Here is a 14,045-nt window from a genome sequence, read left to right on the forward strand (position 1 = left end):
TGTGCAGATCACCTGAAGAAAATATTTAGTGCCTGAGTCAGGTAATTGAGCTAAGATCTGATAAGGACATACCACTCTTGGGGTGTGTCACATCGTGTGTTCCTTTGGCCCACACCATTCATGCATGATGTCTACCCAGATCTTCCTGTTTAGCCTGCCCTGGTAAAAACTACAGGCCATGGTCTTCAATAAGTGCCTTGTGCATGCTTTTTTCAGTAATAGTTAAGGTGTAAAATCTAGACCTAGAAAATCTTTACCGAGGTGGAAACTTATTAGAGTTTCAATTGAATTCTGTGAATCTCTTTCCACAAGGCTTGGAGAAGAAATGAACAAGAAGATTGGGTCCCGCGGACATACCAGGATTTGGAGGGCCTGCCTTGCATTGTCATATTAACTGGCAAAGATCCACTTGGAGAATCCTTTCCCAGGTACTGTTTGAATAAGTAGTTGAGCGTAACCGTTTTATTTAGCACATAGGGGTTAAGAAGTGTTCTAGAAAGGAATATAGAAATACTGCTAGCAGCCACTGAGTAGATCCTGATTCTTGGAGACTCCACATGTTTGAGTAAAACTGCCCCTTAGCTTTTCAAGGCTGTGACCTTTCAGAAGCAGATATTCAAACCAGTCTTCCAGAAGGCCTCAGGGTGTTCAAAACTCCAACTTTTCAGCTACAGCATTGCCCTTAACCACTGGTCCCACCCAGGACTAAGTGAAAAATGGAGCCTTCCCCCAATTCTTCGCCTTTGGCTTTCCAGAGATCACTCCACAATTTTTGGATTGGCATGTGTATCCATTTGAGAAATGTCTGTGAGGGCCCCCAGAAAGCAGGAGAGGGAAGCAAGAGAGTGAGTGCCTCACACGAGATTTCTTTTTCTGTTGCAGTGCCTTTTGGCCACTGCTAACCTGCTGCTCCCTAGCCCCTCCAAGATCTAGGGCCCACAGTTAATAAAGCTCGCATCACTGAGTGCTAAGTGTTTGCCAGCCATTGGCCTAAACAGCCTGCAAGTTCCATGCCATCCATTTTTCTAATAATCATAGGAGCCCGACACGGCTATTCTGTTCTCCACTTGGAGCAAGTGAAGCATAGAAAGGCCAAAGTGAGTCACCCAGGGTCCTATCAGCCGAGCTGAGGTATCAGGTATTGTCCATCCGACACTGAAAACCGTGATTTTTAACTGCTGTGTGATACATCCAGATACTTAAACACTCAGTGGACAGTCGGACAGGCTTACCAAAAACATGACTACTTTCGTGCAGGTCCTTGAAGTACTGTGACCTCCGATTAATCGACTTGAGCTATTTAACACGCACAGCCTTGGAGCAGGAGCTGGGGTTGGCCTGCTGCTATGTCTCAAAAGAGGTCGTCCGGGGGCCTACGGTTGCCCTGGACCTTAGCGGGAACGACTCGGATGAGCTGCTGATCGACCTGGAGAGGCCCCAGAGCAGCAGCAGTGCGGTCACTGCAACCTCTGGTGAGCACTGCCTTTTCTCTGTCAAGAGACCAAGGGACAAGAGTGGGGAGGTGAGGAGTGGGCGGAGCCAGAGATGTCTCTGAGCAAGGTCAAGTCCTCTGAGTAGCCTTCAGAGTAGTGCCGCCATGGAAGGCCTTTGCAGTCAGTTCTCTTAGAGAGATGCCTGGACAATGTGATGGCCACACAATTTAATCATTCATAGAGCTTGAGAATGGGCTGCATACTTGACTACACTTCACTAGCCCAGCCTGCGCCACTTCCTCAGTCCCTGTCATCTTTAATTACCTCAAGGTAATTGTGCATTTGACAGGGCGCTGGTGGCTCAGGGGGAAGGCCTTGTGCTTCCAGACCAGAGACAAGCAGCTCTAATCCCCCAGCTGCTCCGCAGGAGAAAGCTGGGGATGTCCTCCAGTGCAATTTAGAGTCTCTGAAAACCCACCGGAAGGCCAGCTCTCAGTTGGGTCCGACTTATCACAGAGCAGCAACACATGCATCTAAACTTTGCTCAAAGGCCCTGTTTTTCTCCTGGGACCTAACGTTGTAAATGCGTGCTATTAATGTAAGCATAATACCTGGCACAAAATGATTGAATGAATGGATGGATAATTTTCCTAAATATGTAACGACTGCTGCTTCAGTAAGGGAGCTCTGATGCCGTAGTGGTAAAGAACTGTGCTACCAAAGCAAAGGTACACAGTTCAAATCCACCAGCTGCTCCTTGGAAGAAGGATGAGCAGTCTCCTTCTGTGCAATTAACTACCTCTGAAAACCCACTGGAGGATCAGTGGTACATAATAGCAACTCTTTAGATAAAAGAGCTCTGGTGGCTTAGTGGTAAGAAGCTGTGCTGCAATCTTAAAGGCATGTATTCCGAAGCCAACAGCTAATCTGTAGGCAAAAGACAGGCAGTCTCCTCCCATGCAATTTACTGCCTCTGAAAACCCACCAGAGGGCCAGCTATGGGCCAGTTCCAACTCCATGGTACACAACAACAACTACTTGGATTCTGAAGGTTCCCTGGGGCAGTAATCGGTTGTGTAGGTCCACTGTGCCCACATCCCCTCAAGCAGCCTGGAGAGCAGAGCCAGGCCTCTCCCCTGCATCTCTGACCTCACCTCCTCCCCTGGCAGATGCCTGGAGCCCCAGGGAGCATACCTGCACCTCATTCACAGGTGGGTTCCCTGTCTTCCCCCTCCCAGGCTCCATCATGGAGAACGGGGTGAGCTCATCTAGCACTGCCGACAAGTCCCAGAAGCAGCCCGTGACCCCCAGCTTCCAGAGCCCATCCACCAGCGGAGGGCTCGATGAAGGGGTCTCCATGGGCACCATGGCAGCTGGAGAGATGCTGAAACAGGAGTGTGACTCGCTGGGCCCCCACATGGCCAGCAGCACCACCCCCAAGCCTTCCTCATCCTCTTCTGGACCCCAAGCCTTCTCGTTGCCTGGGCAGCTGGTTCGGGGCAGCAGGGGCCAGCCCATGTCCCTGCCTCCAGTCGTGATACTATCCAAAGCAGCCTACAACCTCCTGAGCCCGCAGAAGGGCGACAAGCTGCCGGCCGCGTCCACCCTGCTGCCCCACCCCGACGTGGCCTGGGTGAGCCCGCTGCGGCCACCGCTGCACAAGGACATGAGCAGCGAGGAGCAGTCTCTCTACTACCGCCAGTGGACAGCGGCCCGACAGCACCACGCAGACGTCAGCAATCAGCCCGATGCCACCTCGGGTGCCTGCAGCTTCCACCCCCGGCGCCTGCTGCTCACAGGGCCCCCCCAGGTAGGGAAGGGCTGTGACTGGCCCAGCAGGGGCCCCCTGGGGTGACATGGGGCTCACTTACAGAACCTCTGACTGGGCGTGCAGACAGGAGGCAACATCAGCAAGTCAAGGTGTGAACCTCTTCTTTTCTCTCTCTTCCTCCTCCTCCGCACTTACAAACCTTCCCATCAGGTGGGAAAGACTGGCTCCTACTTGCAGTTCCTTAGGATCCTCTTCCGCATGCTCATCAGACTCCTGGAGGTGGATGTGTATGACGAGGAGGAGATCAACAGTGGTGAGTGTTGGAATGGGTGACCCTGCACCCACCCCCGCAGGGAGTGTGCCTTCCAAGCGGTCCACATGACTCCTACCGGCTGGTCCACAGCTGGTCCACATGGCTCCCACCCTGTGCAGGTCTTTGAGGATTAAAGAGAACGTGCCCAGCAGATGGTTCTAAGTGTATTGTGGCTAGTTTTTCCAGTTCCTGGAGGTCAGGAACAGAGTATTTTACTTCTTTAGACTCTCACTTTTCATAGTGTGCAGGGGAGGACGCTGGGCAAAGGGGCATTTTATGAAAGCTTGCTAGGTAGGCTAATGACCTGGATAATTAGTAAAACCTGGTTTTGTGATGTGGTCAACCAGAAGTTCTTAGGGTTCAAGATGTAGTTCATCTTCTGGCTGGTTCTAGTCTTCTGTGGGTTTAGTTTTGTTTGTTGTGTACTGTTGAGTCCAGTCTGACTCATAGCTGACCCTCCAGTGGGTTTCAGAGGTAGTGAATTGCATGGGAGGAGACTGCGCATTTTCTACTGTAGAGCAGCTGGTAGACTTGAACCAGCTATCTTTGGCCAACAGTGCACCCCCTTTCCACTAAGCCACCAGAGCTTCCTTCTCTGTTCATTAGCCAGAGTATATCTCCTATTTCAACCACAGAATCTGGTGAATGGGACCAAATTATCTCTACTTCATAATAAAATAGAAATTTCTGAGTAAAATGAAATTCTGCTTGTGCAAACAAACAAAAACCAAGTAATGTAATTAATGTTATAAAAAATGTGAGGGAGAGAGAGAGACACCACTGCTGAAGCAGCTTATGTGCAGGTAAACACCTCATGGGCCTTGGTTTCTTCGCCTGGAGATTTAGAGTCATAGTTTCGTGAGTTATCTTGGTTAAAGAATCTAACCACATGATTGGGATTTCTGTTCTCCCTTCTAGCTCCTGCACAGTCCCTGGGGTAGTATTAATAGCTTGCAAGCAGCCACCCATGGCTGGTCACTGTTGAGCGAATGAAGGAGGAGAATCGGAAATAGAAGGAGATGGGATAAAAGGCAAAATGGTTCAGGACACCAGCAGAACCAGATGGTGCCCTGCTTCCTACTGAGTGTTGGAGCAAAGATTCTGTAGAATAGTCTTCATAAGAGAGGAGAAAACGGAGACTAGAATTTAAAATCTTCATACAGCCCAGCACTTCTCGGGCTGTTGAGGCTGGAGGAAGCTCTGTAAGTGTTGTCCTGAGAAAAACTTTGAACCTTAAAGCAAAATTACCCCCTGAAGTCTTCTTTAAACCAAATAATAACCTGTTTTTGTTGAATCCATTGTGACTGACAGTGAGTGACCTTCCAGGACAAAGTAGCACTCCCCCAGAGGGTTCCAAGGCTGTCAGAGTTGTGGAAGTGGCCCTGTTGCAGCTTTCTCTCATGAAGTCATTGGGAGTTCAAACCATTAGCTGTTGTTGACCGAGGGTAAAGAATAAAAGACCAAATGGGACACCAAGAATGGAGGAGAAAATAGAGTGTAAAGTAGGAGGTGAACAGCTAAAAGAACTAAAGCGCTGAACCCAGCTTCCTTGTGCCTTTATTGAAAATTTCTAGGGAGTAAATCACAAAGAATTCTGTGCAAATGAAGCTAATCACTTTCTATTGAAAACCTTATGCTTTACTCAGGAGGGAGAGGTTAGTAAATACAATCCAAGAATTGTGAAAACGTCTAAGGTCTGTCTTGTCACATAACCCCTGTGAATAGCTAAGGTCTGCCTTGGCTCTTCAGGCAGAATCCCAGCTTGTATCTATGTGTCCCTCATATCCTGTCATAGCATTTGGTTTATCATTAAATTTTAGTTTGAAATTTGGCAACCCACAATTAACCATTTGGTTAGCAGCCCAGCTGAGGCTTTAAACACAGTGTCATTGTTGTTGTTAGGTACCATCTAGTTGAGTACAATTCGTAGTGATCTTAGGAAAAGCATATCTGAACCCTGTCCGTATCTTGCACCGTCCCCACCATCTCAGACATACTTGAGCCCATTACTGTAGTCACTGAGTCAGTCTGTCTCATTGAGAATCATCCTCTCCCTTGCTAACTCTCTTCAAACCAAACAGTAATTTAGATTAATGTCTAGGGAGCTCTGGTGGCCTAGTGGCAAGAAGCTGTGCTACAATCCCAAAGGCACACAGTTCAAGGCCACCAACTGCTCTGCAGAACAAGGATGGGCAGTCTCCTCCTATCCAATTAAGTGCCTCTAAAAACCCACTGGAAAAGCTTAACAGAGCAGCAAGTAATAAATGTTGAAGAGGATGTGGTGAGATAGGAACTCTTTTTATTTTTTAAGTGTTGTGTGTGTGTGTGTGTGTGTGTGTGTGTGTGTGTGTGTGTGTACACCATCAAATCAAATCTGATTGGTACAGGAGGATATTGCCCTCCTTCTCCAGCAGAGAATCTGGTGGATTTGAACCACTTACTTCTGGGGTTGCAATGCAGCTTCTTGCGACTAGGCCACCAGAGCACCCTGAGATAGGAACTCTTGTACATTGTTGGTGGGATTGTACAATGGTACAACCATTCCGGAAGGCAGTGTGGTGCTTCCTCAAAAAGCTGAACATAGAAATTCCATATGACCCAGCTATTCCACTGCTTGGAACATGCCCTTGAGGAAGTGAGAACTGAAGCAGAAACAGAGACTTCTCCACCAATGTTCATAGCAGCATTATTCACCATCACAAGAACATGGAAACAGTCCAGATGTCCAACCATAATCTAATGGATTGAGAAATTATGGTATACTCACACAATGGATTACTACACCGTACGCAGGAACAGTGATTTTGTAAATTATTACCTAACTTGGGAGGGACTGGTGAGTATTATGCTGAGTGAACTAACTCAGTCCCACAAGGACAAATATTGTATAAAGCCATTATTGTAGAATGAGTATGAGGATCCAGAGTGGGGAGAGAGGGTAGAAGCAGAGGGATGAAGATGGGTGGGAGGAATTAATCATGGGGTTGTACAATATGATGGATGGAGGGTGAGGGAAACTGGAAGAATCTGGTCTGAAAAACAATGTATTCAAATTTTGTAAGTAAACTAGTATTAAAATAATAATTTTTTTAAAAAAGAGAGTCAGCTATGGGTCAGTTCCAACTCTGGTACACAACAACAACAATATGAAGATAGAGGAAAGGACTGAGAAATGAACTGAATGCAGCTCTTGAAGCTGGAAAATGCAAGAAAACATATTCTGTTCTAGACAGTGCAGCCCTATTGACACCTTGATTTCAGCCCAGTGCAACTAACTTTGAACTTTTGACTTCTAAAACTGTAAGAATGGATACTTTATATGTTAAGCAAAACACAAGCTTCAAAACTATAAGGCCATTTCAATCCTACAAAATTAAGTTAATTTCTACAGAACCTTGGCGTGGTGAGGACTCGGTGGGTCTCAGGTGTGGGAGATTGTGCCCTGAGTCCGTAAGAAAGCCTAGATCCCAGTCAGGGGAGCATCCGTCTCAGCATGGACTGATGTTGGCAGCATTCCAGTTCCTTCTACCCTGAAGTGTGAAGCTCGTTTTCCAGGGATGCTCGTTCACTCTGGACCTTATCATACCTCCCTGACACTCAGGACAGAGGAGAAGAAGGAGGTCTGACTAACTATTGTACAAACTTTCTTCCCGTCCTAGATCAGGGTGAAAGCAGTGAAGTCAGCCAGTCATCAGGAGAGCCCTGGCCTGACATTGAAAGCTTCAGTAAGATGCCCTTTGACGTCAGCGTGCACGATCCCAAGTACAGTCAAATGAGCCTGGTGTATACCGAAAAGCTGGCAGGAGTCAAACAAGGTCAGTGCTAGTGGAGCCGGGCTTGCTTCTCTGAAGGTCAAGGTGGAAGGGAACTCAGAGGGGAAGCTCAGAACAGTCACATTTTTAGAGCCGCTTAAGTCACCGTCTTCTGTGGTTTCTGTCTTCTTTCTCTTTTAGATGCTCAAATCATCTTCTGATTTTCATATTTGCCTCTCAAGATATAAATGGCACAATCCTTGAAAAAGCCCTTTTGATAATTAGAAAATGTTCTGATGCACGTGTGTCATGGGATACTTTTTTCTCTTGTTCCTATTCATGCAGAAGTGACAAAGGAATCCAAAATTGAGGAGCCCAGGAAGCGAGAGATAGTGTCAATCATGCTGACCAAATACGCCGCCTACAACACCTTCCACCACTGTGAGCAGTGCCACCAGTACATGGACTTCACGGCCGCCTCGCAGGTACAGCCCCACCTTCACCCAGGGTCTCTGTGACCGACCTTCTCTCTGAGGAGGTCATGGTGGTGGTGAGGTAGAGTAGATTAGTTTCTAGTGACCCAGAGAGCAACAGATCAAAACCATGCCCTGCCCTGCACAATTCTCAGGATCGCCTGCCATGCTCACGCCATTGTTCCAGTCACTCTATCAGTCGGCCTTTTTAAGGGTCTTACTCTTTCTCACTGACACTCCTCCTTTCCTTTTCCAAGGACTGGCAATATGTGTCCTGATAATATGGCCAAAGTATGTGAAGCAAAGTTTCACCATCCTTGCCTCTGAAGAACACCTGGTTTCACCTCCTTCATGACAGATTTGTTCTTTTGGCAATCCATCATTCACTCCCTTACTCATTGCCAGTTGGAAGTAACTTGGAGCTGGCCCTCCAGTGAGCCTTTGGAGTATGTAAATCGCACAGGAAGATTGCCCAGCTTTCTTCCATGGAGCTCGTGGTACAGTCAGTCTGCCGGAGAGGCTCTGCCTTTGAGTTCGCAGCACAGTTCCTTGCTTGGAAAGGTAGAGGGTCTACGAAAGAAGAGGAAGTCCCTTAGCAGGAAGGATTGATACACTGACTGCAGCAAGATGCTCAAGTGTGACAAGGATGGCACAGGAATAAGTCACAGTTAAAATCTGTGGTTCATTAGTCATATGCGACTTCAACGGCACCTAACAACAACTTCACTAACACCACGATTCAAAGTCATCAGTTCTTCAGTCTTCCTTATTCATTGTCCAACGTTCACATATGAAGCAACTGAAAATAGCACAGCTTAGGTCAGACGCTCCTTGGTGACATCCCTGCTCTTTGGCACTTTAAAGAGGTCTTTGACAGCATATTTGCCCCGAGCATGCCATCTTTTCATTTTCTGGCCACTGGTGATAGTGAGTCCAAACTTAAGGGCTTGAAAGGTGAAAAGTAGGTCCTAGATTCAGACCTGAAGAAAAGAGTAACTCTCACTCCAGAGGAAACCATTAATGAGTGAAATATATAAAGCAATGATTAAAATAGCTTGGGACCTGTTGGACTTGGGAGAAAGGTCAGGGCTTCTTGAAATGAAAACAGGGCTTCGCTTCAGTGTTCTGAGTTACTTCCTCAGAAAGGTTCTACAGGTCACACCTAGGCTAGAAAGTCACTGAGATGCTTGTGATCCAGAAATGTGATGATCTGTTTGGTGAAAGAGTCTTTTTCTTCCTTGGTGTTTTATTAAATTGGCCAGTTTGTAGTGTGTGCCTTCTGAGGTACGAGTATGTTCAGTCTGTTGATACCAACCTTGTTTTGGTTGACAACTGTGAGCAGACACCTGGAATTACCGGGACAGCCTTGGCTTTCTTCCTGGCCTCACTGGATTTCTGCCTTTGATAAGATAGAATCTTAGCACTTTTCTTTGCTTCTTAATGTGTGGAAAATAGTTGTGTTTTCCTTTCAGGCTTGGTTCCCACCGTAACACAGGTTCTGGAGGTCAAGGTTTTACAGTCAGTCTGTTCTCCAGCTTGGGAAAGCTTTGATCAGTAAAACACGCAGAGGAGTGGACGTTTGATGCAGGGACAGCCAAATGGAAGTCCGTATCGATAACATGTGTTTGGCTTCTTCTTGGTCAGGAGATCTTGAAGCATAGACGAGGTGACAGGCAGCAAGCGACAGTACTGTCCAGTGCCCATTTAGGGGAGAATTTGCTTGTCCCTAATTTATCTTCTTAATTGGTATTATTTGGCTTAGCACACCTAGAAACAGCTCTTCCTTCTTACGAGTCATCTGATGAGACTTCCCAAACCTGCTTCAGCTCTCCAGACCACGGCTCTTTCTTCTTCCTATGCCTCACCTTGAAGTACAAAGAGTATTAGAGGTAGAAATGCTGGATCGATTCCTCCTTGTATTCACCCTTCTGATACAAGTTACATTTATAGCCACTTGTTTTCTTGAGTTATCGAAAATTTTTGGTAGGCTCATTTCAGAACAACTCCCAGTGCTTTCCAGTGCTTTACAAAATACATAACATTTAAGTCCTTTGGTCAGTAAAGCACAGGTTTTGAGAAAATATTCTTTCAGAAACTTTCTGTTTATATAGTTAGCACCTATGTTATTTTGGTACGAAGTAGTATATTTCAACACCTGTGAAGTAGAGTGAACTAGAATTTAAAGGGGAAATTGCAATATAATTCTTCAATAAAATATTTAGGTTAAGCCTCTTTGGAAGCCCACCTTAATCCCAGTTACTGTTTATACTTCATTAAGGTAGTAAATTCTGTCTGCCTTGCAAAGCACATAATGACCTATTATATAATTATTCACTGAGATAGGTTGCTGAGAGAGCATGTGAACCTCTCAGCAAATTTAAAAATAGGTTAGATTTATATTTGGCTGAGACGAGTCAAATGGTCTGTCCCTGCAGCCAGACTCCTGGGCTGAACGATGGTCCAAGCCTTTCAGGCCTCCCTGGCAGCCAGGAAAGAGGACATTTCAATGTCGGTTCCAAACTTTTATTTAGAAAGATGATACTGAACGCATTTGAACTGACCCATATATAACAAAAGTGACCCCTACGATTGGTGACATTCGGGATGTTTACATGGTGGGAGGATGTACCCTTACCATATGTGCCCTTCGCATTAGCCTGAGTAGTCTGCTTGTAAAAGCATCAGGAAAGCAAACCCAATGCCTGACAAGCCCTTCTCTCTCCAGAGATGTTTTATGGGCAAGAGGGATGGGAGGCAAGGATTTTGAAGCTCTGTCTCACATACTTTGTGCTTGTGGTGAGGAGAGATCAGTCCTTGGAGAAGGACAAGATGCTTGGAAAGGTAGAAGGTCAGTGCAGGAGAGGAAGACCCTGAATGAGATGGATTGGCTCAGTGGCTGCGGCAATGGCGTCAGGTGTGTCACATGGTGAGAGTGGCTCAGGATAGACCAGAAAGAGCCATTGTTCATAGGGTTGCTGTGAGTTATAGTCAGCTCACCAGCACATAACAAGAAGATGATGTAGGATCTGCCTTTGCACCCTTGCGTGTTGCTCTTCCAGCCGTAAGCTCTGGTGGCATTTATAAGTTCCTGATGGTTTGCCTCTTCATAACCTCAAGGCATGTCCTGAGAGTCTGAGAGACTGTGTGTTTACCTTCTCTTCCCTTCTTTTGTGCAAACGTAGATGTCTGACTCAACCCTCCACGCCTTCACATTCTCCTCATCTATGCTGGGGGAGGAGGTGCAGCTCTACTTCATCATCCCCAAGTCCAAAGAGAGTCATTTTGTCTTCAGCAAGCAGGGCAAGCACCTGGAGAGCATGCGGCTGCCCCTGGTGTCCGACAAGGTGAGGAATACTGCGGACCGGGCTGAGGGGGCTTGACAGGTTCTGGCAACGGCTTTTACCTCAGCGTTTCCATTCCACTTTGTTAGCCGCTGGTTTTGTTTTGGTCTCTCCTTTTCTCTCAGCAGAATTTGAATGCAGTCAAGAGCCCTATTTTCACTCCTTCCAGCGGCCGCCATGAGCACGGGCTCCTAAACCTCTTCCACGCCATGGAGGGCACCAGCCACCTGCACCTCCTGGTGGTCAAAGAGTATGAGATGCCGCTGTACCGCAAGTACTGGCCCAACCACATCATGCTGGTGCTTCCTGGCATGTTCAACAATGCGGGCGTGGGTAAGGGCCGCAGGGCTGGGAGGAGGGCTGAGAAGACAGCCTGAGCCCCACTCCTCCAGCACCAAACTTTCCATGGTCCCTGCTTCTGAAAATGGCCCTGCCACCTGACCGGAGATCAGGCCACTCCTCTTGAGTGTGAATTTTCCTTCTCATCCCTTCTGCAGTTTTTCAGAGAGGAGTTAGCTGGAGCGTGTGGCAGAGTACAGAGCGCCTGTGGGTTGTAAATGTTAGTGAGCTGCGTGCTCTAGAGAGGAGAGGGGTATCGGAGCATTCACTCCACCAGAAACGAGTGGTGTCTTTAACCTTCAGTCAAGTTGCAAGTCCCCAGACTCCTCCACCACCAGGGTCTTGGCAGCACCATGGCTGCCTGTGGCGGCCACATCAGAGGGGCCTGTGACAAGCCTTTCTTGCATCCCCGTGGGTGTGCAGGACAATGGGCTGGTTTCTCAGAGGGCACAGTTACTGAGAATAATGCAGAGCTGTGGGAGTGGGACACCTCGAGCTCCTCAGCTGAGGCCAGCCCTGGAGAGCCGTGCTGTTCTGGTCCTGTGTGGGGTTGTGGTTCTGAATGATTTCCCCCCTCAGCTCAGTGGGGAGCTGAGGTGCTGAAGATCAAGGGCTGCTGTTTCACACTTGAGAAGTAATGGCATCCAGGGCAAATGAGAGCTGAGGAAATTCCTCAATCTACTTCCCTTCTCTCCAGCTTTCTTACTCTGACTTCTTCCCTTTTCATTTCCCTCCCTATCTATTCACCTCTTTCTCTTCCTTTATCTCCTCCAGACTTGTTCCTCTTTCCATTTCATGACCTGTCTTCAAACTTTAGTCTTTAGTATACTCAAAGCCAAAGGCAGGTCACCAGATAGAAGCTGAGGCATGACTTGCTTGGGCAACCCGGCTCCAGTTTGTCCTTACTCATAGCTGGCAGGATTTGAACCTGCAGGAGGGGGCTCTGGAGGCTTTGTAGTAAGAACTTGGGCTTCCAGTGCAAAGGTAGGTGGTTCAAATCTATCAGGTGCTCCACAGGAAAAAGATGGGCACTCTCCTCCTGTGAAATTTACAGCTTCCATAAGCCCACAGGAGGGTCAGCTGTGAATGAATGCCAGTACAACAATTAGTGAGTGACCCCTTGCAAAAAGCAGATCTAGGTGAAAGGGGCCAGTTTCTAGAATCTTCTTCAGAGAAGACTGCTGCCAAATTCCCGAAGTGTAAAGCCAGGAGAGGCATCAGTGGAGATGGCATAATAACGCTCTTCATAGCCCTGTCCATTCCAGCTGCAGGATGAGAGTGTCTGCTCTGGGAGAGAGAGAGCTTCAGAAATAGACTCGTGAGAGGCTCTTGCTGTGTGTATTATCCCTTGTCCTGTCAGGAAAGCCGGGGTCTTGCAGAAGCCATCCAAGCGTAGCCCGTGAATCCCCTCCACACACCCACTCAGTGGCACCCCTGTCGGCTGCCTCCAGGACTCTACATTAAAGCTGACGGCTTCACATAGCCTGTTACATAGGCTGCTGGCACATTAGCGCCACGCTCTGAACCTTTGCTTGACTTCTGCCAGCGTGCCCTCCCGGAACAAGCTTCTCCCTGGAGAACATGTGAGCGGTTGGCAGGACTGGGCCCGGCCTGAGACACAGGATGTGCAGCCCAGGTTCTCTTCCCTTCCAGGAGCTGCCAGGTTCCTCATCAAGGAGCTGTCCTATCACAACCTAGAGCTGGAACGGAACCGCCTCGAGGAGCTGGGAGTAAAACGTCAGTGCGTCTGGCCTTTCATCGTCGTGATGGATGACTCATGTGTCCTGTGGAATATTCACAGCGTTCAGGAGCAGACAAGGTAGCAGTATTTCCAAAGCAGTTCCGGGGTAACGTGGCTCCGTGCCTTAAAGAAGATAACCTCTTGTCTCTCACCATCCATGGAAGTTTCCAAAGGGCGATGGTCTTTCACAGGATCACCCACACTACTACATTTTCTAGTGAATTGGGAATTATATAGACATTTGGTATGCCTTTAAATTCCCTGGGCCACTGTATCAGGTGAAAGAGAGGAAGACCAGTGAGATAGATTGACAGTGTGTGTAACCATGTGTGTCAGAGATGATGAGGCTGGCACAGTATAGGGCAGGTTCAGAGCCGTTCATAGCATCACCAAGAGTCGTAATCGACTGAGCTGCACCTAACAATTGCATAACAGGTTAGCTATAAAGGTGTTTGCTGAGAAACCTCTGATTTATTTAGAAAGAGCACTGGCATATGAGCCAAGAGACCTGGGTTCTCAAGTCTTGCTCTGCTGCTTAACTGTCTGCAGAGGAGAAGTCCGCCCATATTTCTGTCTTCATCCCTTCACACGGAAGGTGACCACTGGGCCAGCATCAGTTGCTCCCATCCTGGGATGGTGTTGCTGTCCTCAAGCATTGGGAGGATTTGGAGGAAGCATTCCTGAGGACAGAAAATACAAATCATAAACACTTGTTGTTGTTGTTATGTGCCGTCAAGTCGCTTGCGACTCATAGTGACCCTATGTACAACAACCCTAAACCCTACTCTGTCCTGTGCCAATCGCACTACCTCTGACACTCCCATCCCGATTATTCCAGTCACTGAATCAGTTCACCTCATAGAGGGCCTTCCTCTCCTGCGC

General features: G+C 47.7%; 1 protein-coding gene across 1 annotated transcript in view; it reads left to right on the plus strand.

Annotated features, from left to right (window-relative positions):
* GREB1L (growth regulation by estrogen in breast cancer-like) overlaps nucleotides 1-14,045 on the plus strand; it is a 166,649-nt gene that overhangs the window by 140,068 nt on the left and 12,536 nt on the right. Inside the window, exons 18-26 of the mRNA XM_006901059.1 lie at nucleotides 313-428; nucleotides 1,258-1,472; nucleotides 2,672-3,243; nucleotides 3,415-3,517; nucleotides 7,177-7,332; nucleotides 7,615-7,754; nucleotides 10,925-11,086; nucleotides 11,212-11,416; nucleotides 13,076-13,241. Of these exons, the coding sequence (XP_006901121.1) occupies nucleotides 313-428; nucleotides 1,258-1,472; nucleotides 2,672-3,243; nucleotides 3,415-3,517; nucleotides 7,177-7,332; nucleotides 7,615-7,754; nucleotides 10,925-11,086; nucleotides 11,212-11,416; nucleotides 13,076-13,241 (1,835 nt within the window). The remainder of the gene's footprint in view (nucleotides 1-312; nucleotides 429-1,257; nucleotides 1,473-2,671; nucleotides 3,244-3,414; nucleotides 3,518-7,176; nucleotides 7,333-7,614; nucleotides 7,755-10,924; nucleotides 11,087-11,211; nucleotides 11,417-13,075; nucleotides 13,242-14,045) is intronic.

Source organism: Elephantulus edwardii, unplaced genomic scaffold (genome assembly GCF_000299155.1).
Source record: "Elephantulus edwardii isolate Elephantulus edwardi_28Jun2011 unplaced genomic scaffold, EleEdw1.0 scaffold00307, whole genome shotgun sequence".
Taxonomy (NCBI): Eukaryota; Metazoa; Chordata; class Mammalia; order Macroscelidea; family Macroscelididae; genus Elephantulus; species Elephantulus edwardii.